Source organism: Sturnira hondurensis, unplaced genomic scaffold, assembly GCF_014824575.4.
Source record: "Sturnira hondurensis isolate 20B ecotype Veracruz unplaced genomic scaffold, ASM1482457v3 Scaffold0021214, whole genome shotgun sequence".
Taxonomy (NCBI): Eukaryota; Metazoa; Chordata; class Mammalia; order Chiroptera; family Phyllostomidae; genus Sturnira; species Sturnira hondurensis.
This window is the reverse complement of record NW_028093845.1, coordinates 2,953,064-2,980,663: the sequence shown is the minus strand read 5'-3', so window position 1 is coordinate 2,980,663 and position 27,600 is coordinate 2,953,064. Positions and strand designations below refer to the sequence as shown.

At 49.7% G+C, this 27,600-nt stretch overlaps 1 protein-coding gene across 1 annotated transcript in view; it reads right to left on the bottom strand.

Moving 5' to 3' along the window:
* Positions 1–27,600, bottom strand: part of ADARB2 (adenosine deaminase RNA specific B2 (inactive)) — a 454,763-nt gene that overhangs the window by 23,967 nt on the left and 403,196 nt on the right. Inside the window, exons 5-7 of the mRNA XM_037031882.1 lie at positions 17,883–18,051; positions 14,502–14,653; positions 5,779–5,947 (exon numbers count right to left, since the gene is read on the bottom strand). Of these exons, the coding sequence (XP_036887777.1) occupies positions 5,779–5,947; positions 14,502–14,653; positions 17,883–18,051 (490 nt within the window). The remainder of the gene's footprint in view (positions 1–5,778; positions 5,948–14,501; positions 14,654–17,882; positions 18,052–27,600) is intronic.

Genomic DNA, 27,600 nt, shown 5'->3' with positions numbered 1-27,600 from the left:
CTGGCTGGTGTGGCTCAGTGGATTGAGCTCTGGCCTGAGAACTGAAAGGTTGCTGGTTCGATTCCCCGTCAGGGCACAAGCCTGGGTTGCAGGCCAGGTCCCCAGCTGGGGCGTGTGAGCGGCAACTGATCAAGTATCTCTCACACACTGATGTTTCTCTCCCTTCTCCTCTCTCTAAAGTAAATAAATAAAATATTTTTAAAAAGAGAGAATTACAAATCTGCATAGTGTGGATGCACCTTCTCTATCTTAATTAGAGATATGGTTTTATTAATTTACTTCATTTAAATACGTCAATGTCACATGAAATAAGTGATAAAGGCAGTTAGCCTGACATTGCTGTTTCCCGCTGTTGAAATAAAACTGCAGGCGTTAAGGGAGAAATTTTTAAATCACTAAATATATATGGCTGTGGATTCCAGGCAACAATGCGGTAAGATCCTTGGGTGTTTCCCGGGAAAGAAAATTGGTAGTTATAGTTGGCTACAGACACACTGTAATATCTATGGGCAGCACACGTAACTTCTTAGCTTTGGCCTCTGGGAAGGGCAGACATTAGGATACTGGTGTTGTTTTCACCTTGCCAAAGCCGTCTGCATGGGACACTGAACAGTCACAGTTCCAGTTTCCAGGTGGGACTCTGTCCTGCCACATCACCCACATTTCACACTGTCACCATTCCGACAAGAGGAGGTTTCCTTCACTCAGCATTTCCTGAGTGCTGACCATCTGCACAGTGTTTGTGTCATGAGGGGTGCTGAGAAGTATAGCGTTTGACGCCTCAATCAGCTGGTACGGCCGAAAGTCGGAAACAGCCTCTGTCTTCCCTGGCTTTCACCTCCAGTGGTCAGTGCAAGTCTCGATTCCTTGTGCTCACTAACAGTCAAGTTGTGTCCTCAACCGCCAGGGTCATGTTGGCAACAAGGACAGCCATCAGCGGTCAGCTCCTGCCAGCACCAGGCTGTCTCCACCGCTTGACAGAGTGGTGCTGACACAGCCATGGGGGGTTAAATGCCATCGTGGCCACATGCAGGGACAGCTTTTCATCCACTTGTTCCCAAGTCCACTGCCCGCTGGTCCTTGTCCAAGTCCTTGGTTGGCACTCCCTCTGCCTGTGTGTGCAAAGTGCTGACGGGACGTGGGACATGGAGCTCACTGGGAGGGTGACAATCTCAGGAGCAAGGAGTCAGACCCAGGTTGGAGGGTGAACCCCTCAATGCTGAGCCTCTCATCTTGGTGGTCAGGCACTGGGGCCCATCCCAGGGCAGGGGTTTGAAGGGGCACCATGTCCTAGGGGACTGGGAGAAGGACAGTGACCCCCTTATTGATCTCAGCAGGTGTGACTTTGCCCGGTGGTGCAGAGTGAGGCCAGAACGCCTGTGGAGAGGCCAGGGGAGGTCCGGGTTAGAGAGGAGGTCCACCACTGCAGTCCTCGGAGCGTGCTGGGCTTCAGGGTTTACTTCTTAAGATGAGAAAGATGAGCTAATGTTGTGACAGCACGGTCAGTTTCAGGTAGAGAATGCAGGAATGACAGGGAGGCATGTGGTGGCAGAAGCCCCAGAGAAGCCAGAGGCAAGGATGGAGCCAGAGGACAAGGAATGAGCAGACAGATGGGTGTCTGTCCATCTGGCGAGGGAGAGCTGGAGGTAGGTTTTCACTTGCAGCTTCTGTTTCCCAACAAAGGTAGGACATGGGCCATTGACCCCTCTGAGTGCCATTCCTAAGAGGTCACAGCTGTTTTCTCTCCAGTATGTGAGTTAAAGGGGTCTCATCTAGTCTAGTCCCACTGCCCTCCCGTCTTCTGCCCTCACACACACCAAGTTCTGAGCTTTTGATCTGTGAACTCGCTGTCTCCTGAGAGAGGAGGGATGGCAGAGCTATCTCAGACCTGTATTTTCAGACTCCATGCATAGAAGTTCAAGGCCTCTCACAACACTGACATTCAGTGGTAGGCTGGTAACCATTGGCTCTCAGAAAGAAAGGAGGAAAGAAAGGGCACCGATTTGTAGGTTGTGACAATTTCTGTGGTGTAAATGCCCTCTGTGGCTGATTTCAGGTGACCAGCGTGATGTTGCTGAGTGCAGACTTGGGTGGAGGTGAGCAGCACCTCACCCTGCAGATACAGTGGGCGTTAATAACTCCAAGGGCAAAACCAGTAGTCAAGGGTAGTAAAATAATTAGGAAGGTGGTGCATTTTAAGTATTTGTAGCCTTTGTTTTACTATCACACATTTAGTAGTAAGTTTATATAGTGTAATTTTAATAATGGCTGTGTTTAACAATTACTTTTCAAAATTATCTTAAAATAACTGGCTCCGGAGGGCCGAGGTGACTCTAGCATGAATCCTGGCTACAGGTTTTGTGGCCGAGTGTGTGTCTGGCCACCATTGTATAAACTCTGGAAGGAGCAGCTGTGACTTCCACATCTTTGTGTCCTTCCCCCTCTGCTTGTTCAGCCAGCATATGTCATTTCATTTGCGTTTGTGTACGAAGGGCCTTCTACTTGGAACGCCACCTAAACCCTAGGTTCAGGTTTTGCTCCTGCACAGGACAGAGGACAGAGGAAGACGCAGCGTCAGACAGTCTCTCTGCAAAGCCCGAGCACAGATAGTGCACAGCACAGATGTTCATGGTCTGAATCATCAGCATAACACATGTTCCCACTCAAGAATGGCATCGGTGGCCTGGGCTGAAATAGCTGGTGCCTCGGTGCTGATGTCCTTACCTTGTGTCGGGCCTGATGCCGGTGGATGCACAGACCCTGCCACGCCAAAGGTGAGGAGGCTGCCAGCTGCCCTGGCCGCCTCCTGGCACAGGCAGGACTGCTTTGCTGCTGGTGGCATTTTTCTTCATCCTCCTCCTCATCACTGTCTCTCCTCATCAACAAGTGCTATTGAGGAGCCACAGCTGTACCTCACTGTGACACAAATGATCCCCTCAGACGCAGGAGCAGGCAGTGCCAAGTAGAAGGAATTCCGGTAGTGTCCGCAGGTGGGGATGGAGCCTGTGCAGGGAAAGGTCCCCGGTGGGGTGTGCAGGGGGTGGAAGGCTGTCAGTGTGGGGGTGAAGTGTGAGAGGAGGCAGAGAGGGTGGTGTGTCCAGGGAAGAGGTGGGGTGGGAGAGGGTCAGAGACAGAGAGGGAAATAGACAGAGAGACAGAGAGACAAAGAGACAGAGACAGGAAGAGAGAGATTAGGCAGAGAGATACAGAGATCTGTAGAGAGGCAGAGACACAGAAAGGCAGGTGGAGACAGAGAAAGAAGGACAGAGACTGACGGACAGAGAGGTAGGTACAGAGACAGAGAGAGACGGGCAGAGACAGACACACAGAGGGAAGGACTGACAGAGAAAGGGGGGAAGAAAAGTGTGAGGAGAAAACAAATGAAAAGAAAGCAGCCGGAAGGGGGTGGGCTCTAAGGCGCCGAGCGAGCGAGCGAGCGAGGGGTGAGAGGGAACTTGGTGCCCGCATCTCCTCCAGTGCTCCTCCCACCTCACTGTGCCCCTCCGTGGTGTTGCCACCAGATTTGGGGTCCAGAAGCAGGTGAGTGAGCGCCTCCCTGCTGAGCTCGCGTCCACCTGGCACCTGTGGACGAGCTCCTGGGTCCTTTCAGGGAGAGCCATCCTGCAGCTGGCCCAGAGCCAGGAGCTCCCGAGGTCTCCATGCGTGTACTGCTCCTCAGAAGCATTCTAGAGCCCGTCTCTGACCAGGACACTTTGAAAACTCCTGCGGGAGACGCAACGGGGCATCGTTGCTCCAATAGATTTTATTAGAAAGAGCTGAGCCTGACTCTGAGTCGTTGGCTGCGTCCCTGTCGGCAGACCTGTCAGCAGCACATGCCATGTGGGTTTTGTGGTCCCGTTGGATTTGCTGTCTATTGATGGTTAAAATCCCACAGACAATGAAGTTTCCGCTTTGCAGCATTAATTCACTTCACTTTTCTAGGGATTTAGAAATTGATGTGATCTTAGGGCACCAAGAGAATTTTGGTTAAGGTGAAAATTGCTTCTTTTTTCCTGCTTCATGAACAGGTGAAAATATCACAAGGTAGGAATGTACCATTTTCTGAAAGACGAGCTGGCTGAGGACAGCAGCTGTTCCCTGTGATGTGGCATCGGCGCTTTGATCATCGTCATTAGGTCCTCCTGTTGCCTCTGCTGGACCAGGGACTAGAAACCCGGGAAGCAAAGGGCCCCATTGCTCCTGCAGCCACTTGGTAATTCCCCCCAAGAATTGGATGCCCCCGAGGACAGGGGCTGAGCTTTTATCTGCCCTGTAGTGCTGAGAGCAGGGAAGGGAGGTCCTGAAAGGATGGGACCCTCTGTGGGGTCCTGTGGCACTTACCTTCCCCCTAGAGCCTGTGAGGTCCCCTGGGGGGGGCAGGTTGCCCTGGCCCCTGAGTCCACGGAAGGACCCTTCACCCTTGCCCTGCTCTCTGACTGCCCTGCTCTCTGCTTTTCAGGAGAAAGGCAGCAGTGGACGAATACTTCAAGTGGTATAGGTAAAGCAGAAATCCAAAGCCTCAGCAAATGTTTGAGGAGCAGTGGCATGTGCCAGGCCTGTGCAAGCTGCTGTCTGAGTGACAACAGGAGAGAAAGCCCCACTTCACAGGCGTCCATGTGCCCCGACCACATTTGGGACAGTGCCCTCGGCCTGGGTGCTGTGGGCACCCTGCCACCCTCAGCCCTGCCCTGAGTTCTCCCGTGCGTGGGGGGTTTGAGATGCTGCCATGACATCCCTCCCTCCCCTTCTCTCCCCCTTCACATGAGACCAGCCTTCTCCGCTTTTAAGAGTTTCGACCTCAGAACTTTCCATGTGGCGCATCTGGGGAGCAACGTGGCTGGAACTAGGACCACATGTGATTACAATACACTGTTTTTATTGGTAAATAGATGACAGAAAAGTGAATCTATCCAAGTTTCTAAAAGCAGTTCTGATTCACTCGAACGCTAGTTTTTCACCCTCACTTCACTGTTACCACCACTGGGGGCAGCTCTGTCCGGATGTCTGACTCCCCAGGTGACCCTTCCCTCCTGCCAGGGTCCTGGGGACTATCTTCCACATGAAGTCACAGAAAGGCTACTGGTGGGGATGGCCTGTCCGGGAGCTCGGAATGGGAGGGTGGGGAGTGGCTCTACTCCTGGAAGTTTCTGTCCACCGTGATCGTGGGGCGGCTGCTGAGGACGAAGCGCCTTTCAGGACCACCTGACTCCCTCTCTGCAAGTCCCTCTCCCGCTGCTGGCTGGGCTGAGATTTCTCACAGAATCTCCATGTGGGGCCTTTGAGGACACCTTCGGAAAGGAGACCATCTCATGTGTGGGGGGAGGGGGCCTCCTCAGCTGTCAGTACAGTTGTACACGTTTTCTAGAATGTTTGTCAGGTTTCAGGGCAGTTCTGAACCTGGGAGGGCGCTCTCCACACTGTGGGGTACAGGGTGTTCTGGGAGGGCTACGTACCTGTGAGGCAAGGTGTGACCGGGTGCCTGGGGGCAGGTAGCCCCAGGGGTGCTGAGCACCGGGGGGCTGAGTAGTGGGCACAACCTGCCTCCTCCTCATCCCTTGAGCCTGGCGGTGCCCAGCCCGTCGGACAGGGAGCTACACCCGCACCGTGTATGTCTGTGTGTTTGCAGCAGCAGCTGGACTTGCCAGGCATGTAGTTGCTCAGGACACGCTGCCCACGAGCACCTGAAACTCACAGTGCGGTCTGTGAGGGAGGGACGGGCCCTCACCTGGGGGTGCTCCCCGTGCCTGCTGTCACTTGGGCTGCCAGAGGGGCTGTTACCTGGCGATCTTGTCTGTGCAGGACATGGTGATGAGCTGCTCACCCAGCAGGACGCCATCCCAGGTCTGCACTGAGCTGGGGCTCCGGATGGGCACAGTCCCCTCCCCGGACTCAATCTTCGTGCGGAGGTGCCCGCGGAACTTCCTGACGAGGTGCTTGCTGCTGGTCACTAGGAGATAAGAGATGGTGTGAGATGGGGCTAGGATCCCGTTTGCCTACGTACAGGTGGGCTCCCAGCTTGCAGGGGCCTGGGGAGGAGTGCACCCAGAAACTTCTCAAGGGACCCTAGGGCCACTGTCAGTGGATTAGGACAGGGAGGCATAAGTGAGCGCCAGGACAGGGAGCAATTTCTTCTTTCCAACCATGAGGTAGTGAAGACTTGGGCTCTAGAGCACCACTTCCAGACCAGCTCAGCCACCTCCCCATAAAGGGCCCGACGGCCAGTTCCTGAGGCTCGGGGCCATCTGGCCACAGCCGCTCAGCTGTGCCCCAAAGCACAGAGCAGCAGAGCCAGTCCAGCGGAGCCCAGGGCTGCGTCCCCCACACTATTAACACTGAGGTTTGAGTTCCACATCATTGTCACCTGTCACGAATAGTATTCTTGTCACCCTTTCAGCCATCTAAAAATGTAAAACTAAGCATATTTCACGGCCCATACAGAAAAGGTGGTGGTGGGTGGAACTTGGCCTGAGGGACGTGGTCTGCCCACCCCAGTCTGGATTTTAATCCTGGCTCTGTCGTTTCCTGGCTGTACAACATCGGGAAAGTCGCTTAAAATCATGGTGACACAGTTATTTCATATTGAAATTGGGGTAATAATAGTGCCCACCTCCTAGCCTGTGGGGGGAAATAGACAAGACACATGAGAGTGTCAGCACTGGCCGGGTATTCCTGAAGGGCCGCGGGAGGCAGCCTCTCTGCTGCGCTCAGGAATGACGTGGCGCAGCCTGCAGACGGGTCNGTTCCTGAGGCTCAGGGCCATCTGGCCACAGCCGCTCAGCTGTGCCCCAAAGCACAGAGCAGTAGAGCCAGTCCAGTGGAGCCCAGGGCTGCGTCCCCCACACTATTAACACTGAGGTTTGAGTTCCACGTCATTGTCACCTGTCACGAATAGTATTCTTGTCACCCTTTCAGCCATCTAAAAATGTAAAACTAAGCTTATTTCATGGGCCATACAGAAAAGGTGGCGGTGGGTGGAACTTGGCCTGAGGGACGTGGTCTGCCCACCCCAGTCTGGATTTTAATCCTGGCTCTGTCGTTTCCTGGCTGTACAACATTGGGAAAGTCGCTTAAAATCATGGTGACACAGTTATTTCATATTGAAATTGGGGTAATAATAGTGCCCACCTCCTAGCCTGTGGGGGGAAATAGACAAGACACATGAGAGTGTCAGCACTGGCCGGGTATTCCCGAAGGGCCGCGGGAGGCAGCCTCTCTGCTGCGCTCAGGAATGACGTGGCGCAGCCTGCAGACGGGCCCCTAACGCACGCGCTCTTCGCTCCTTCTCTTTTCCCTTTCCAGAGTCCTCTTGCACACACACACACACACACACACACACACACTGCACCTCACCCCCACAGTTATTTGGGGAACTGGCATGAGCAAGGGGAAGGTTGTATTTATTTTTCTTCCTTAAAAAAATTTCTGTACATTAAGCCTGGATTATACTGTACTATGGAAACAGTTAACCGCTTTACATACAAATGACATGTGAAATAGTACAGTGATTTCAACATTTACTTACATGTGATGACATGGATGGATGCCAGAGGCTTTCTTTTAAAAGCTTCAGTTTTGTTTTAGAAGTTGTGGAAATGAGATTTCTTTCTCATTCATTCTTACTGAAGGCATCAAATAATAAATAACATGCGGGTTTATGTGGACACCTCTTTCAGATTTTAAAGTAACTTCCAGTATTTTTTCTCATTGTTTCTAAGAACCAAAGTTCTTTTACTATATATCCATAGTACCCAATGGCCATCTCTGGGGAAAAAAAGATTGCCACGCTCCTCGGAGAAAGTACACTTTCAAGGTTTTTAGGTTGCTTTTTGATCCTGTTACCAACTGAGTGCTTGATGACACCCAGTGGGACTGCTCTGTGAGTCATCCGCACAGGAAGACCGAGGCGGGCACAGCCAAGCAACACCCAGCCCTCCCCTGGGGGAGCACAAATCTCTCCTTTGCTGTTTTAAATGGCGCTACGAATCATGCCACTGACACTGATGGGGATGATGGCGATGGTGACGATGCTGATGATAAATAATGGCGGTGATGACGATGGTGGAGATGATGGTGATGGTGATGGATGATGACAGTGATGGTGATAAATTGAACATAAAATAGTTCACATTACTCAAGACCACTTGAGGCAATCTTTGGTTTGACCTAACCTTTTACACTGTCCTGGAGGGGTCATTATCACACCAACTTCTTACGGCCGGCGGCACTGGGAGAGTGGAGGTCCAGTGTACACATTAGTTTCCGCAGTTTGCCCCGTACAAATGCCCTGACTCTTCTGTGTGGGGGATATTTTCTCAGGAAATAGGGTACTTGTTGTACCTCTCTTTTGGGTGATTACAGTATCCGTATTACTCTCCTAATGCTTCCACTATAGTGGCTTTTCCCAAACCCTGAAAGTTGCCTGTTGTAAGGCTTTTTCTCAAGCCTTATTCATTGCTTCTGCACAACCAGCTTCCTGTGAAGTAGACCCTCTGGTTGGTAATAGCATGCCAACAGGGAGGCCTGCCTTGAATTAACAACTGGTATCTAGGAGCTAACCCAAAGTTTTCAGGTAGATTAATTTTTCCTGAAGAGTCAGGTGCAGGACAGGCTCCCGAGGAGCATTTATTTTTGGAGGTGTTAAATCTCAGGCTGCCTCCTCTAGCAGCTCCCTGATGAGTGGGATCAGTCCCAGGGGCTCTGAGTGTCAACAATCTTGTAAAGCCCATTTCCTCTGGCTCTTTCATGCCTAATTGGAGAGGCAGGAGGGAGTTGAAGATGCCACTTCAAGTGGAACAAAATGTCAAGTGAACCAGAAGCTGTGGGGAATGGAACCTAAATAATCTGTAGTGGGTTTATGGTGTGCCCTACAGTGAAGGTGTGAAATGTGAAAATTCTGTTTGCTGTGGACACATACATACCCTCAAATGAGTATATGCTTATCTAATTCTGATTGTCCAAATGACCAGACTCCTTGTTACGGTATTGATCATCTAAACCCTTACCTTTGGAGACTGACATCACAATAAGGTATTACACTTTAGGTAGCTGTCAGGTGAATATTTTATTTTTAGGAGACAAGCAATAGGAGGTGGAGCTAAATGACAGTGCCCCTAGGAGCCAAGATCTAGCTAAACACATGGCTGCAGTAAGGCGTTAGGGGAGAAAAAGAGAGCCAGAAACAAGAAAACAGGCATAGGAAAGGGAGAGAATGTTTTTGGACACCCAACGAACTTCTAATTTTCAAGCCATCTTCAAAAGACATGTCCCCAGAAGGTATACCTGTGTAGCAATCTACTATTTATTTTAATAACATCTATAGCCTTTATCATGTGGTCATGTGGGTGTCCTTTGTATCACTTGATGAAGGTAGTGATGATGACATTGGTGAATTACGAGGCCACTTAAATTCATCCATCCTGTGACACACAAACACGTATTGCATGCTTCTGTAGCTCAGTAGGCAAATGGGAAGGCAGGGACTTCAGAAAGTGCATTTTAGGTTCCCTGACTTCCCATGGGAATTTGGGCTTATCTCTTGAACTGCCCTAATGAATAATAAATGAAATAGAACATGCTAGGTATTTAGCACATTCTTGTAAGATATGACAGAACTACGCTATTCCTTATGGCATTTTATGGGAGACAGTTTGGAGGATTTCACTAGGATGTTAAATTCCTCGGAAATGGCAGTAAGAACCAAGCTGTTTAAGAACAAGCCAAGAGAGGACTTTACCTTAAGAATATCGGTGAGTTCGAGGGAGGACAATAGTTATCCTACAATAGCTCAGCCACAGGAAGGGCCCTAGAACTTTTCATCACTCTGGTCAGTTCCGGTTCTTATCAGAACTGCCCTGGGCCTAGCCCAGGTCTTCCACCCGCACTTAGGAAATGGAATCATCCTGGTGGGGTCCGGTGTGCAGAGCCTGTGGCTGGAGCTGCTCTGTCCCTCCCAGTAAAAGCCTTGCCTGCCTGCCACACCTGCCTGGCCCTTGCAGAGACCCCAGCAGACCCTCCTGTGCATGCAGACCGTCCCACTGCACCAGCAAGAGATACACCCAATCGGGGCAGGAGACAGGTTAGGGGTTTCAAACCCGGTGGCTCAAAACGTGGCTGGTCCTCATCCTCACAGTCACAGGGGAATTCTGAAGGTGCAACTCCGACCCACCACACCAAATGTGCCAGAATCTCAGGGGAAGCACAGGTGTGCGTTTTTAGGAGCTTCCCAAGTGGTCTTGACATAAGCCAGGTATGGGTACAACCCACAGCTGCTCACAGACCACATGCCTCCCAGACATTTCAGACCACTAATTATTGATTTCATTTTTAAAATCTCCAGGGGGGCAGAACTTACGATCTGTCTACATGAATGTTTTTTTTTTTAAACATTTTTAAAAATATTTTATTTATTTATCTTTAGAGGGGAAGGGAAGGAGAGAGGGAGAGAAATATCAATGTATGGTTGCCTCTGCCGAGGACACACAATGTATCGTGTGTCCCCTGCCAGGAACTGGCCTGCAACCCAGGCATGTGCCCTGATTAGGAATCGAACCGAGATCCTCTGGTTCCCAGGCCCGTGCTCAATCCACTGAGCTACACCAGCCAGGGCACCATGAATGTTTTTTGAGAAAAGAAATAAAAATGGGGAGTTCAGAGTTTCTTAAGCCATGGGCATCCAAGGGAGGTAGGCAGGTCACAGTGGGGTTCTATGTGGCCTCATGGACGTAGAGCCCTGACCTGGCCTCAAGAGCTCACGGAGGCTTTAGCACTGGGGGGACAGCTGAGGCCAAGGTGGCCCCTGTGGAAGACCCCTTTGCTTGGCAGCCGGCGGGAATCAGGTCAGAGCTAGCTCTTAGCCAGAGGTCTGGGACAGGATACTGGCCCCAACAGTTGTTCAGACCTATCAGCAGAATTTCTCCCCTGTGTTTCCTCTGCATCCATTCACTCTTTTTTAAAATAAAGATTTTACTTATTTATTTTTAGAGAGAGGGAAAGGGAGAGAGAAAGAGAGGGAGAGAAACATCAATGAGTGGTTGTCTCTCACTTGTCGCCTACTGGGGTGTGGGGACATGGCCCACGACCCAGGCACGTGCTCTGACTGGGAATCAAACTAGCAATCCTTTGGTTCGCAGGCTGGCACTCAATGCACTGAGCCACACCAGCCAGGAGGCATTTCCTCACTTCTTTAAAAGAAGGGGGACATTGTGGACAACTCTGTTCAGAGCATCTCAGACTCAGTCAATTACAGGCGTGTCTGCACACTTGGCAGGTCAGATACCTGTTGAGTATGTGTGCATGTTCATGTGCTTGTGTGTGTGCATGCATGCGCATGTGTGTGTGGGAAAAAGAGGAGAGTGTGGGCACAGCTGCAGGTGACGGGACCGGCATGGGTCCATGCAGAGATGTACAACAAACAGCTCCTTGCAGACCACATGAGGGTGTGAGGATAAAATGAGCTCAGGTAATAGGGACCATACCAAGTGGTCCTTTGTATGGGACCACTTTGCCCTGGAAGGAGCCCCTGCCTCTCACCAGCACTTTGCTGGTGAGAGGAGACAGGGTGGCCCCTGGAGTGGCCAGGAGTTGGGAGTCTCCAATGCTGGAGCTTCTCCCGGGTTGTGAGGGGCTCAGCAGAACCAATAATGACCTAGGGCGAGGGGATGGAATACATCTGTGCTCCGCATTTGTAGACACAACAACTACATCATGACCTTCAGGTCCTGTGCTTTGGATTCCCTGTAGGAGCATGGACCCAGAGCAGATGGGCAGTGAAGCTGGGCTTCTACAGGGTTTACTTGTAGGAGGCAGACTTGTGACTTCTGGAATGGCCCAGCAAGCAGGGTTTGTCCCCAAGGCCTCTGCCCTGGAAGGAGCCCCTGCCGGTCACCTGCATCCCCTTCCCTGGCTATCCAACCCTCTTGAAAGAGTAGCAGAGAGAAACACTCCAGTGAGACACATGTAGAGCCCCCCACCCTGATGTCAGTGGTTTCTCTCCAAAATCAGAGTTGTTCCTGAGCCTTGTGCCTTCCTTTGGAGTGTGGGGAAAAAGAAGTCTCTCTGGGAGGCCCTTCCAAGCAGGAATTGGGTTTTCTGACCTCACTGAACTGGTAAGGGAAGGTGGTGCAGGGCTCTTGGCAGATGGTCTGCAGGACAAGCCAGCCAGGTGCTCCCTCCTCAGCATCCCCGGTAGGATACCCTGGGAGGAATGCCAGCCTCACTAACTCTGGAGCAGCACCTCATTTTTGCCGGGCATATCTGCAGCCGAAATGTGAGGAAAATACTTTACTTTCTTTCCCCTAGCAGCACCTGCCACTTCTTAAAAGCACCATGAAATAAAAGACATCTGTGCCAGGAAGTGAACCCCAGGGTGCACCTGAGACATATCTGTTTTGTTTTTCTAAACCTCTGGCTTTACAAGTCAAGAGCTGGCGAGACTGCAGTGGGTGCCCAATGAGCCAGAACTGTCCCTCTACAGAGACTGGCGGGGCTCAGGCATGACTGGGGCTCCTGTGGGGAGGAAGCTGGATGAATTAGTACTGGCCTCACACACCTGAAGGACTTCCTGAGGGCCTCTTAGCTGGGTCTTCATGAAGCCAAACCTTTTGAAAAGACAAATGAAAAGACAATTCCAGTAACTGAATGGATGGTGTGTGCGTGTGCGTGTGTGTGTAGTGTAGGATCATGTAGGCCCAGTCTGACGAACTTCTCAAGAAAAATGAACTACTTCATATTGTTTTTTCTCTCTTTTTGAGGTGTGGTAGTGAAGGAATGCCCTGCGGGACTCCACCCGCTGCTCTTCCCTTGGAGGCAGAGCTGTGTCCACCGCTCTGCCCAGGCCCACCCCCCTGCCCCTTGCCCCTGGGGGAGTGCCTTGAAAGGTCCCTGACACTTAGTGGACTCCATTCTCTTGATTCACTATTAGAACTGGTTCTTCCATTTACTTTCCATGGGGTGTTGTATGGACCAAATGTTTGCGCCCCCCCAATTCTCATGTTGAAGCCCTAACCCCCAGGGAGATGGTATTAAGAGATGGGGTTGTGGGGAAGTAATTTGGTTCAGATGAGGCCATGCAGGTAGAGCTCCCCAATAAGATTAGTGTTCTTGCTGAGGGCCCCCAGAGAGCCCTCTCGCCCCTTCCACCATGTGAGGACACAGGGAGAAGGCCCTGTCTGTGAACCAAGGGGAGGGCCCTCACCAGACACCGAGTCTGCTGGGCCAGGATCTTGGAGCTGCAGCATCCAGACTATGAGCTGAATGTCTGCTGCGTATAAGGTCCCCAGGGTGGTGTTCTGCTTCGGCTGCTTGAGCTGACTGAGACATTAGTGAAAATGTCACCTGGAATCCTACAATGGAGGATTCTGTCCAGTCCTCTCCAAAGGGGGAAGATTGGAGGAAAGTTGGCAAAAAGCAGAATGCATTTTTCTGGACCAGAAACGTTTCTGAGTGCCAGAGATATAGATGAAATGCATGTAGGATGGAAATATAAAAGAAAATAAAAACCACATAGGACTGGGTGCCATTTCCCTGCACACTCTTTGTCTTCATCGGAGGTGTTCCTTACAAACATGGGATGCAGCAGGAACCCAGCACACACTTGTCTTTCCTCCCTGTGGTTCTGAGAACACAACTGTGGCCTTTGGCGGGGGGAGTCAGAGGGCGAAAACAGACTTTCAGTAACTGCACTGTCTGTGGTTTCCTCTGAGCACAAGATTGAGCCTTGGGTGCCCCCACCACTCAGTAGGACCACCACACACATGCATTTAACAGCAGGGCCTACATCAGCAAGGCTGCCCCATGCAGTTTCTGGGAGGGTGTGCTTGCATGTGTGTGCGTGGTGTGTGTGCACACGTATGTGTAGTATATACATACACACACAGTATCAGTAACAGACTTTCTTAGCTGCCCACTTTTTATTTCACAGGGAGGCACTGACCATGAGACTTACACAGAGAAGACCTCACCGAACCCTCCACTCTGGGACACACAGTGCTCCTCCCTGTGGTGGTGGGGCTGAAGGGTACTGGGCACACCTGCTGTGAAAAGCTCTCAGAGGGCAGGTCTCGAGAGGGGACTCGGTACAGAACTCTGTGGGCGACACCAGCTACCCTGGGGAGGTGTCTTTGCCTGGCATCAAGTTTCATGAAAACACTGAGCTTTATTTTCCCAAAGATGCAAAGAAGGCAAACAAAGCAACTTGAAGGTGCGGCCACGCTGTGTAATTCTGGTCCCTGTCCTCCTTCATTCTGTCCTCCAGCCCGGGACGGGCTTTCCAACCTATTGAGATGGAGTGGGGACCGGTGCAATGACATAGATAATTTTGGATTTCTCGCCACTCTGTTATCCGAGAGGGATGACTACACAGCATGGCAGATACCGCCTGTTCCCAGAGTCTCAGGGACTGGCCACACCACACACCACACACCACACACGCGGGGTCTGGGCACAGATAGATGGGACCCAGCAGAGCATGGGGCTCCTGAAAATGTACCGACGCCATCTCTTACGGTCTGCGGTGATTTCGTAGGGCGAGTTGAGGCGCGCATCTCCGCAGGGGGACGTGCTCACGTACAGGTGGAACAGAGTGTTGTCCCTCAGCCTGTAGCCTCCGTCCTTCATCCGCACGAATATGGAGCGCTCCGAGTCCTCACGCCGCTTGCTGGGGGCAGAAGGAGGCTGCAGTCACTGCTGCGGACTGGCTGACCAACCCCATCCCGATTGGTGGGTGCTTTTGTCCCATTTTGTCATCGTTCCCCAGTTTTTTCCTCTTCACATTTGCATGGAAACCTCTAGAATAGGTGAAACCATGCGAAATCCTGTCCTGTTACCTCCCCCAACAATTATGGTCGGGCTGATCTTTCCTGAAGCCTGGATTCCCAAGCGCTCCCCGCTGCGCGGGCTCCAGGCGCTGTGGGTTCTGCACGGCCTCACGTTCCTGTATTAACAGGGGAAAAGGAACTCTGAAAGGAGGCAGGGCTCAGCAGCCAGCCCAGTGAGGAGCTCAGTGCTTGGACCTGCGTTTCTGCTGGGCCCAACCCTGACCAGGGGAGCGCGCCAACACACTGAGCGGCCCTTCCTCTGGTCTCGGAGGCCGCGCCACTGCCCTTGGACTGCTCCCCCAATCCTCCAGCCCCCGTCCCCTCTGAGGCGCTGAGGCCCCACCAGGCACTGAGCCGGCATGGCTGCTCCCCGCAGGCCTCATTCTCACTAGGCACTCTCTCTGCTTTCTGCCGCTCTGGCTGTTTTCACACGTTCTGCCCCACTGGTGATGGATTCTGTTCTGCTGGGTTCTGAGATCACCAGGCAGCACAACAGACATTTTCTCCCCAGGAAACCCTAGAGGCATCCCACCAGCCTTTCTGCTTCCTTGCCTTGCTCCTTCCCGCTGCCAGCCTGTCTTGCTGTCTCAAAGCACCCCCCAACTTTGGAGCATAGGCACAGCCTGGCCTGCTGGGTGGCTGTGGCTGCCTTTTGCTGCCTTTTTTATTCGCCCTGGGGAGGCAGGGTCGATCCCCTGGCAGCCAGCACCATGGTGCCAGCACAGAGCCAGACCAGGGCTGGTGTTGGCCCATGCCTTCAGTGACACAAGCACGTGAAAGGTATTTGGAAATATTTCTGATTGAGCACTTGGAGATTTGGGAGAAAGTCTGCCCCACATTCGGAGAGATTTGCAGCTCTGTCCCCCTTGTTCAACTCTGGCGTCCCCCTCGGGGTCAGGCATTGATTCCCTGGGGCAGCCTGAGGTGCCTCTGGACCTTCCTGCCCCTGTGGGGTTGCTACACATGCCCTGGCATACAGGAGTCACTCCCTGAAGCCCCCGATATCCCATGTTCGTGGGTGGGGGAACACTGCTTCAGAGGATGTAGAAGCAGCTAGAAGAGGCAAGCAAGAAGTGTTTTTGGCAAAGACATAGCTATGAAGTCACTGTGACCAAACAGCTCAGCACAGGGCTGCATCCAGATGCAGCAGGTGCTCACGCCCACCTGCATTTTTGCTGCTCTGTGTTGTAAAGAGAGAGGCCAGCACAGGTGACAGCCTGCCACATCCTGGCAGTCTCAGCAGGTTGCAGGAAAACACAGGACACTCTGACTTGGGAGCACATTTCTCAGGGTCTGGACGGCACTTTGCTTTTAGAACATCCTTCTGAAGACATGTTTAGAGGAGGAGCAGGCAGGAAACAGCATCTAAAGTCCACCACCGGCCACTTCAGTCCTGGTGTGTCGAGACAAGTTCTGGGAATTGGGCACATTAGGGCTTGGGGTGCAGGAGCAGGCTAGAGCCGAGCCTGGTGGGTGTTTCAGATGGACTCAGAGCTGCTGGCTGGGACGTGGGAGGTTGGCCTGGGCTTGTCTCGTGGTATTTGAGCCCCATGGCCTGGGAAGGACGAGGCCTGGAGAAGGGAAACTAAAGGGCAGGCTGCCTTGCAGCTGGTGTCTGAGAGGAGGCTGCCCATCTTGCAGAGGAAAGCTGTGTTCTGTGAGAAGTGTGCTTGCCTGAGTAAGTGTCAGAATAGGACACGGACAGGGCAGGGGCAGGTGCTCAGCGATCCTGACTTCTCTGCGGGTCACAGGCCCTAAGCCTGGTGAAAGTACTGAACAGTACATTGAAGTGGATCCCCTTTGAAGTGGGCACAGCTCTGTCAGAATGGAGCTGGGGTGATGTCACAGCACCCCCCTACCCCATCTGCTCTGGGATGCAGTGGACTAGGGAGCAGGGAGTTGCTCCAGGTAACAGAGCACTGTCTCCACTCTCAGTTCCTTTCTTGCCACTCTGTGTTTCAAGGAGGGACGGCATCATCTCCTAGAGATGGGCTTTTCTGTGAGGTTTTCTTCCTTTTTAAAATGCAAGGCTAGTTCTGGGATTAGCAACTAAGGGCTGCTGGTGGGAAAAATGTTGCCTTCACTTAAACCCACAAGAAAAGGGCAGTTTAAGCCAGAGCTGGGGCGAGTGCTCCTTTGGTACATACACCTCCTCACCCCTGTAGCCAGTCCTGCACTTCCTGCCATCTCCTTGTCTGTGGCATTTAGAGTAGTGAACAGGCCAGTCACCCTGAGTGACAATTGACAGCATGTGGAGTAGAGGGGTGGCTGTGGTCCCCACGCTCTTTCTGAATGGTGCCCTTGACCCGGCACACACTGCACCAGCTGCCTGTGCCTTTACAGGTGTGCTGTCATCACTGGAAAAAACTGCCCTTTAGAGACCCACTTCCTAGGCACTGAACGTTTGTGTCCCCAAACTTCATTTGCTAGCACTAGGAGGTAGGGCCTCTGAGAAGTGATGAGGTCATGATGGTGCAGGCCTTAGTCATAATGGGATTCATGTCCTTATAAAAAAGACCCTGGGGAGCCCCTCACCCCTTTATGTGAGGACACAGTGAGCAGACCCTGTCTGTGAACCAGGAAGACTGTCCTCAGCAGACATGGAATCTGCCAGCAACTTGACCCTGGACTTCCAGCCTCCAGACTGAGCAATCAGTGGTCAGGCCCCCACACTGTGGCGATCTGTTATAGCAGCTGGAGCTAAGACACAGCAAATGTTTTAATAAACAATGGCATCAAATGGAATGGGTATGTGACAAGGCATGTTCATATGTGCGGGCCTGTGTGTGTGGGGATGTGAACCTTGCAGGTCGTCTGCTGCAGTCATGGTTGCTCATAGGTGTTTCCTGGAGGAATCATGGGGGGGACGGAGTCTGCAATTTCAGCATTTGATCAGCAAGTGTATCAACATGGCTGGCGCTTGTGCAGATGCCACCCATCTGTGTAAAGCTTGTGCAGTAGGGGCAGCCTCAACAGGGAGCCTAGACACTCCATGTGCAGGGAGTCTGCCTGGGTACAGCGGCTCTGAGCTCACATGCAGAGCACGCGTCCCTGGGACGGGCCGCTCACCTGAGGTGCAGCTCCAGCTGTGCGTACAGGAAGTGGAGCAGTGCTCTCCTGGCCACGATCTCTGCGTGGCAGTCGTTGACCACCAGCCCCTGGTCATTGATGTACTCGCCGCTGATGCACTTGGTCCCCGAGGACAGGACAACGACCTGTGCTTGCCTGACGTCCAGGCCTGGGGGCAGAGAAGACGATAGTCGGAACACCACGTGCAGCCTGCCCTGCCCCCTGGGGGTGACTCTGCTTTCCTCTCCGGCCTGCCTCATCCCGCCCAGGAGCCTACCCTGCTGCCTTAATCCTTGAGGATCTCTAAGCAGCAAGTTTCCATGTTCACTGTAACACACAGGACAGCACAGGCCGCGGGCACCACACAGCTGCTGTGAGGCAGGGTTCTGAGGAGCTACAGCAGGTGCTGGGGCGGTCCCGTGCCCACCTTGATTCAGGATGGCACTGCCAGTGGGAGTTCTCATGTCTGGAACTCGACTGACTTTTCAAACCAGGATCAACAGGGGCAAACCTGCGGGTGTCTCTGTCTGATGGACACATTTCTATAGCAGCATTCTTGGAAGAGAAAGTATGGAGGAGAGAATGCAGTGATCTGCCACCAAACAAGTGACACAGGGTCACTGCCACTCCCGATCTAGGGAGAGGAACCTGCTGGGCTGTTGGATTTCCGGCTGCAACTCCAAAGAGAGTAGAGCGCCTCCCAGGCTGGCCATGTATGTCACTCTGGGTAACCAGGGTGACTCCAGGAATCCTGTTGATGGGAACATGTTTTGCATGGGGTGCGAGTGGAGGCCAAGACAGGCACAGATTCTGTCAGAACTGGACTCCGCCTGGCCTCTCCCACCCCACCCAATGCAGTTAGCTTTTGCCTTTGAGGCTGTCTAGGGCTCCATGTGACATTCCTGTGCAAAGTCTAGATTCCACAGGACATGCACTCACTCCACCAGCCTACATAGAGTCCGCTGTCCCTTAGAGCCACTGGTAACTCAGTGATAAGCTGGGCCAGGTGCTTAGGTCCCTCAAAGCCCATCTCTAAGTCACCTGGGATCCAGCCAGTCATTCCTGCTCATAGACATTTGCTTTACTGTCTATTTACTCCTTTACCTGGTCTTTGCCTGGACTTGAGCAAACCTCTGACCCTGTGAAAGTCAATGTTATAATCCCTAGGAGTTGGAGGTGTGAGTGTCACACATTCAGCCCCCGTGCCCCAAGAGCACTTGTGAAAAGTGCAGTTGGCCGTGTAGAGAGGTGATCAGGGCTAACTGACCACATGAGTGACAGCACCAGGCCCAGGGTGTGGCCTTCCAGATCTAGAGAGGTATCTGGAAGGTTTGGCTCCCTCCCTGGGCCCAGTACAGACTCGGGGTCTTTGCTGAGCCTGTGGCAACACTCTCTAGGATTCTGGCCTGGGCCTAGCCAGTGTCTGGGCTACATATCAGGAGTGATGTCTGTGCTACAAATTTTCTGCTTCCTGACACTCACACTTACGCTCAAGGACAGAGCATGGCACATCATGTCACCAACAACAGTGAAACTGTGCTGAGATCTCTGATTCAACCCATAGGCTTTTTGTTTTTCTTAAAGAGCCACAGGATGGATGGGGGATAAACTACCGGTGGTGATACCTCCCATTCCATCCCCATTTTCCATTTCCGGACGCTGATCCCTACAGCTCTTCCATGGGCACAGAGAGTGGAGGCCCTGCACTATTTCCTGCTTCCACTTCTTCTGGGAAGCACCTTATCTGCCCTTCCATTCTAAATGAAAGCTTTGCTGAATAGAGCAGTATTGGATGTAGGTCTTTGGATTTCATGACTTGGAATACTTCTTTCTAGCCTTTTCCTGCCTGTATAAGGTCTCTTTTGAGAAATCAGCCTATAATCCTATGGGAAATCCTTTGTAGTTAACTCTCTTCTCTTGCTGGTTTTAATATTCTCTCCTTATCTGTAACCTTGGGTAATTTAATAATGGTGTGTTTTGGTGCTCTCCTCTTTGGGTCCAACTTCTTTGGGATTCTCTGAGCTTCCTGGACTTGTATGTCCAGTTCCTTCACCAGGTTGGGGAAATTTTTTAATTATTTTTTTAAAGTAAGTTTTCAATTTGTTGATCTTCCTCTTTTCCTTCTGGCACCCCTATGATTCAGATGTTGGAATATTTAAAGTTGTCCCAGAGGTTCCTAAGCCTCTTCTCATTTTTTTAAAAATACTTGCTTCTTCTGTTCGGTTGAATATTTGTTTTTTTTCTATTCTGAATCATTGATTTGAGCCCTAGTTTCTTTCCTTTCACTGTTGGTTCCCTGTATATTTTTCTTCATTTCACTTTGTATGGCCTTCACTTCTTCCTCTACATTGCATGTGTACTCAATCACTTCTGTGAGCGTCCTGATTACCAGTGTTTTGAACTCTGCATGTGATAGGTTGGCTAGTTCCTTGTTGCTTAGTTCTTTTTCTGCAATTTTGATCTGATTTTTCATTTGGGCCATATTTTTTTGTCTTGGTGCATGTGTTCCATGGTGAGGTGTGAAGTCTTATGCATTTTTCAGGGTGGGGCAACCCGCTTCCCTGCATTGTGGCTCTGATGTGGGAGATGAGTCGTAGAGGGAACAATGCTCCTTGTTTGGCTCTCTCCCGGCTTTTAGAGACTGGCAGCTTCTCCTTCCACCACAACCCCTACAGGTTTTTATAGCCAGAGGTTCTGAGGTTTTATTTTGCCTGTGTTGGAACCCTGGGTTTCTAAGTCTGCCTTGCTCTCCAATTGTACTCCAACCCCCCAGTTTATCTGCATGCAAATATGGGACCACCCAGTCTGCCAGCCAGCGCTTGGCCTTCCTGGTCTGCCAGCTGCTGCCTTGCTGCATGTCTTCTCCATGCCTGGCTCCCTGTCTCCATCCCTCTTACCAGTCTGGATGAATGTTTCTTCTCTAACTCCTTGGTTGTTGGACTTCCATACAGTTCTATTTCCTGGCCATTCTGGTTGTTTTTTGTTTTTATATTGGTTGTTTCCTTCTTTTAGTTGTGCGAGGAGGTGAAGCATATCTACCTATGCCTTCATCTTGGCTGGAACCCTCAAATTATTATTATTGTTATTTTTAAGGCTCATCATATAGGGTAGGAGCAGGGAGTTTTGAGGTCAGAATCACAAATGGGGGAGTTTTCTGGTTCTCTGAGTCCAGGTTCCCAGCTACAGGATGGGGTGTTGGCTGCTGCCTGGGGATCCCACTATCACTCCTCTCCTGGCCTCAGCATTTTCCCTTTTCCAGTCATAGGATCAACTCTGATCCCTGAACTCTGAAGGCAGCGCCTGATGAGTCCCTCAAGTAGTGCAGACTTCACGAGTTACTCTTCATAGGACAGTGCTCATTTCGGCTGAAATCAAGGGAATTTTGTCAACAAAAATTATATGCTCTGCAAGAATGGAAAACAAATAACAGAAGAAGCCTCAACAACAAACCCAAACTCTGTGTTTTTAACATGTGATGCTGATCTGCCTACGTTTGGGGAGACCCTACACGAGCACAAAATCCATCCTTTCTCCTGATTTAGTGAGCCTTATGGTCTGCGAGTGTAGCTGCATCTCTCTTCACTTAGCTGGTGAATCCCTCGAGGTCAGGACCAAGAATTTCGAGAAAATATTGCAAGAAGGGGCTCCCTAGAGAGTCCATGTAATTAGGTGGATTGCTTCGGACATTCCATTCTATATTTCTGAGGTAGTAAGAAATCTGAGTTTTGAGGTGCTGCCTCCAGATGTCAAAAGAATAATGTCAGGACACCCTTAGCCAGTTGCGCCTCTTAATGGATGTCTGTGGCTTGCTGGGGCTGTGTGGTCAGCATGCAGGTGGCAATTTAGCAGCTGGTTGTTCTCACTCTGCGAGGCCTGTAGTAAACAGGTGTATGGGCCATTTCTTAAAGAGGCGATGTGCAAACCAAGCACATGCCGAAGTGCACCCTCCATTTTTAATAACATTTACTCCCTCAAACGCCAAACTGCCACTGCTGGGCAGGTAATAAGCTCTTTACATGTGCATGTTGCTCTGCACTGAAAGTTCTACCCTGAGAACTTAGTTTTAAAGCCTACATGCTTCCATCCCACTCCCTGTCCACACAGAGTGGCTCTTTCTATAGAGATAAAATGGGAGAGTATAGAGAAAGAGAGGGGACAATGAGCTCCACAAGTGACATAGGGTGGGGGGATGAAGGCTGGGGAAATGAGGGTGGACTGAGCCAATGTCAGCTCACTTGGTTGTGTCAGGGGGCTGGCCCACCATGCAGGAGGTGAGACCACCGGGCAGATGGATGAGAGCTGTACAGTTTGCTTTCTGTCTGTCCAGGTCCCTTCTTCCTCATTTCTGTGGTCCTGAAACTGCCTGGGGTGTGGGCCATGCTGGTCATTGTTGACTACTCTCTGCTGAGGTCTGGCCTCATGGAGATCTCAGGAAGCTATGGACACTTACTTCCCTATGTTTTGGTCACATACCTGCGAACTTCTCTAAGACAAGTTAAAAATGACTACAATGACCCCCTTATGATTTCTTCCCTGGGACTGGCTGAAATGTTTAAAAGCAATTCAGAATGCAGCTGCTTCCTTTTCCACAGGGCCTAGCCCTATACTGTGGCTCCCTAGTTGTGCCCTGGAGAGGACCTGAGAGTCGTTTGTCCCTAGCACCTCGTCTCATAAGGAGCTACATGCTAACGAATGGTTATCAAGTGACACTGTTGAGAAATAGCCAGTGAGGCAGCCGTTTTGATGGCGAAATCATTTCACAGATTCCAGCTTAATTAGAGCAGGTATTTAGAGGAATGGAAATTAACATTTATAATGATTTCCTAAAGTTTTCCAGTATGCAGATGTCCAGTGCACCTGCGGTATAACAGACAACGACCTGTGAACTGGCAACTCCTCTCCCCAGGGCTGGTCTGCTCCCCCTCTTTGGAGTCTGTGAAAATTAGAGCTGCTGGAAGAAGGAACCACTTTCCCTTCACCCCTCATTAATCCTCACTCCGCCACACTCCAGGCGCTACCATATTCATGACAATTTTGTGGCCCAAGAAATGCACGATTTGCTTATTCACTCTTCATTAACCCACCTCCTTGGTGCCAGCACCATACTAAGGTGTCAGAGACACAGTCCTGTCCTTCAAGGGATTGATTTTGAATTTAGGGAGATGACACAGGGACAGAAATGTCTCCAAGTTAAGATATTGTGTGATGAATATCACATAAGTGCTGCACCCAGAGTGTCACTAGAATGAGAGAAGGAGAGAGAGAGAGAGAGAGAGAGAGAGCACGCTTCCTACGCAGGCTTCCCAGAAGCAGAGGCTGAGTCAGCGAATTCTGGGCAGTGATTTACTGAGAGCGTTTTCTCAGGAGGAACTTGGAAGACAATCATGGAAACAGGCTTGGATGGGGGATGAAGCCAGGCAAAGAGGACGTGTCAGTTTTCGTGTAGTCTCCTGCTGATCTGATGGAAAACTCTGGAATGTGCAAGGCACCCTGCTGTGAGGGAAGGTGCTCATGGCTTCTGTTCCCTGGGGAGAGGGGCCCTGTTGCATGGAGAGGCCCCTGTGGCACCCACAGCATCTGTTGCATAAACTCAGCTACAACCAAGGAAACCCAAGTAGGTATAGAAGCAGGACTGGTACACTGTGGTTGTTGCTTGTCTCTTTTCTCATTAAATAGCTATTGGGAGTAAAAACACTTATGCTGACCACGTAAGGAATGATTACAGAAAACATAAACATACCAATTTCTATAGAATAAGTAGAAAAAGTGATCAGAGCTCCCCTCCACACCTAAAACACCAAGCTGTTAGTTTTGTGGGAGATTTCTATCAACATTTAAGTAGCAGACGATTTCAAGGCTACCCGATGTGTTTCACAGCATATAAAGATGAGGAAAACCTTTCAATTGTTTTTATTATAAAATGCATGTATTACTGATCTACCCATGTGAGTGGGACTGAACAAGAAAGTAACTACAGGTGGCCTCACTTATGGATATTAAAATTACAAATAAAATACAAGCTACTAAGTATCAGATGAAGGAAAACCATGTTGTAATCTCTATGAGGTAGGTTTATTCTGAAACACAAAACGCATTATGTTAAAAAATTAAAATGCAATACAAATATGTGATTATAACCACAGACAGTGAGAAGACAACTGACAAAAATCCAACAACTAGTTTTAATAAAAACTCAATAAAAGAATAGATGAATTTTTCCAATGTGGTTTATGTATATACACACCTACACCCACACATAGTATATATTGTATATAGAGAGGTATATATAAACACACACACATATAGAGGAAACACACATGTATGTGGAGGTAACATACACATAGACCAATATAATATATACAGACAGGCATATACAAACACATGTATATAGGTAGACATATATTGTCTGTAGGATGGATACACACAAGCCCACACAGAGCATTGTGCTTAATGAGAAACAATAGAGGGTTTGCTACTGCATTCAGAAGCATGACAAGAATGCCCACTGTAACTTCATTATTTAACACCCACTGAAGCTATTAGCAACACAACAAGAGGAACTAGAGGTATGATGATTGCAAAGGAGCAGGTAACATGATCGCTGTTTGAACACACGGTGACTGTATATGTGGAAACCTCCAGAGAACCCAGTTGAAATACTGCTAGAAAGAGTAAGAATCAGTAAGGTGACAGGGTACCCATTAATGCACAGAAATCGATAGCTTTCATGTTGCACCCAACAACTAGTGAGAAACCATAGAGGAGAAATGACTCCATTTACAGCAACAGCAAAGAAGATAATAGGAACACATTTAACAAAAAATGAACAAGAATGATAATTAAACATCAAAACCTGACTGGAAGACACCAACAAAACTCACACAAAGAGAAGGCAGGCCACATTCCTGGGGAGAAGACCTGACATCCTGTGTTCTCTCTAAAGTGGCCGATAGGGTTCACGGGATTCCAACAGGAACACGTGGGCTTCGTTTCTGGTAAAGACAACCTGGTTGAAAGCATAGTTCTGTTTTTTGTTTCTGAGCCATGCATGCTGATTCTACTGGGCAATCCAGAGAATTGGGAGGAAGAGGCCTGATGCCAGGCGACAAGCCCCTAATAGATATCAAGCAGGTGATAAAGGCTCAGTGACAAATTGCTGGGTACTGATGCATGAAGTCCAACAAATGGAACGAAGCGGGGAGTCCAGACATTCATCCAAACTCATGCAGGAATCTAGAGTGGGGTGAGGTTAGTAACACTCTACCTCAGGGGCAGAGCCACTCTTTCATTAACGGTGTCTAATGAATGAAGAACCACCTAAAAATACAGTTGCGTCTCTACCTTACACCATGTAAACTCCAGGGGATCAAAAGTTTAGATGCAAAAATAAAGGACTGCACACAGACGGTAATAGCAGTTTGTCCACAATTGCCAAGACCTGGAAGCAACCAAGATGTCCTTCAGTAGGTGGATGGATCAATAAATGGCAATATATGAAATCAATGAGGTATTTTATTATTCAGCACAAAAAGGAAATGAGCTATCAAGCCATGAAAAGACTTGGAGTAACCTGAAAGGCATGTTGCTAAGTGAGAGAAGTCAATCTGAAAATTTTACATACGGTATGATTCCAACTCCATGGCATTCTGAAAAAGGCAAAACGATGGAGACAGTAGAAGACCAGGGGTTGTCAGGGGTGGGGTGGGTGATGAACAGGTGGAGCACAAAGGGTTTTAAGGCAGTGAAACTACTCTGCGTGATACTGTGATGGTGGATACATGTCAGACATTTGTGCAAAGCCACAGAATGTACAACCCCAAGAGTGGCCCTAATGTAAACTATGGACTTTGGGTGATTTTAAAAAGTTGTAAACATAGTAGAAGAAAACATGAGATAATCTCTTTATAAATTTGGTGGGTAAAAGAACTTTCTTATTACAATTCAGAGTCCCAAAGCAGTAAGATTGTTATATTCAAATGCATAAAGATAACAACAAAAAAAAACTCTGCACAGACAAATATCTTAAAGGCAGCAAAAAGACAATTAAAAATGGGAATATATTACGACTTATATCACAAAAAAGCATTTTGTCTAGAATATATAAAAAAGCTTTTAGAAAAAATATGCCAATAGAAAAATGGGAAAAAGCTATGTAAAAACAGTTCACAGAAAAAATATAAAATGATTCTTAAATATATGAGAAGACATTCAATCTCACTGATTATACATACATGTATATATTCAAGTTAAAATACAATGAAATATAATTCTACATCTCTCAGACTGGGAACATCTGAAAGTTCATCAATGTGTAGTTGGAATGGCCATGGGGAAGCATCTACTTACAATAGCTGGAGGACTCTATGGGGGTAATTACATTTGAAGGACAATTGAACAATTTCAGTTGACAAGCAAATACACCCTTCGACCCAGCAATTATTTTCCTGGACATTTATCTTACCCACACACCTGCACGTGTAAAAAAGCTTTTTGCCTCAGCAACATTTATAATAGCAAGTAATAAATGACCTGAGTGCCCAACAACAGGGGGCTGGTTAACATGTAGACATCTGTATCCTGGGCTCCTTGGAACTGTAGGACAGCACAGAGAACTTCTCTACAGATGTAGAAAGATTTCTAAGATGTTATACCATGGAAAAGCCAGAGGTGTTGAAAAAGGGAACAGAAGTACTCATACGTATTTCTTGCATAAGTGTAAAGACTCGGGGAGGGTACCTGTCAGGGTCTGGGACTCTACCCTATGCACCAGTGGGCAAGTCAGCCTGTTACTGTCTCATGGATTCTGTAGGAAGACCCGAGTTCCTGGGTCAGAGACCGGGAACCATTCCTCACAGCACAGCAGGCAGCATGGGGGCCTTCATTTTGCTTTGGTGCCTGACCACAGGCCTCCTAAAACTGAAAGCAAGATATAGCAACCCATGCCAAAGAAACAAATATTTAAAAAAAATAGAAATTAGAGACAGAAAGGTAAAGCCTTCAAACTCTGAGAAGACTGCCTGAGTTGTGGTGTATAACTAACTCCAAGCCCTTATTATCCAGCACTGTGTCTATTGGGTCTAATGACTCACATTGTAGTGTTTCCAAGATGTCCCGTCTCAGCTCAGCAGTAGGAAAGATTCCTCCATAGTGGCCTTAACGGTGTGAAGTTTCACTCCCTTTCCCAGGCCCAGCCTCCCAGTGGTCTACAGCCTCTGGATATTTGCAGAGAACTTCCTGCAGTTTCACTTCTAGTCATTGGTTGTTCACATTCTATTCACAGTCTTCTCCTATGAATCCATCCCTTCCTCGTCTAAGTTTCTGTTTATATTCTCTAAATTCCCTCTAAGTAGTTTGAGATCAAGAGGCTTTAAAAATGCCACTCAGGCGCATCTGGTTTGACTGAACTAAGACTGAAGGAAAGTATTTTCACTCTGGACAGGGGAGCTTTTGCCCCACGCAGGTCCTGGTCTGGGGCCGCCTCCACTACCCAAAGACACCAGTGTCCCCAGAGCTTCTGCTCTTTAAGTACTGCAAACGCGTGGGCTTTAGGAGCAAAGAAAGTGATATGTAAGAGTTTTGTGTGTTACCCTATGAGTGGCAACAATTTGCATAGGGCATTGGATGATGAGGTGGGCAGGGACCGACCCTTTCTAGGCACAAGCTTGGAGCCAGGCGACCCTGATTCTACTTGCTTGGTACTTTGGTCAGGTGAGCTTGT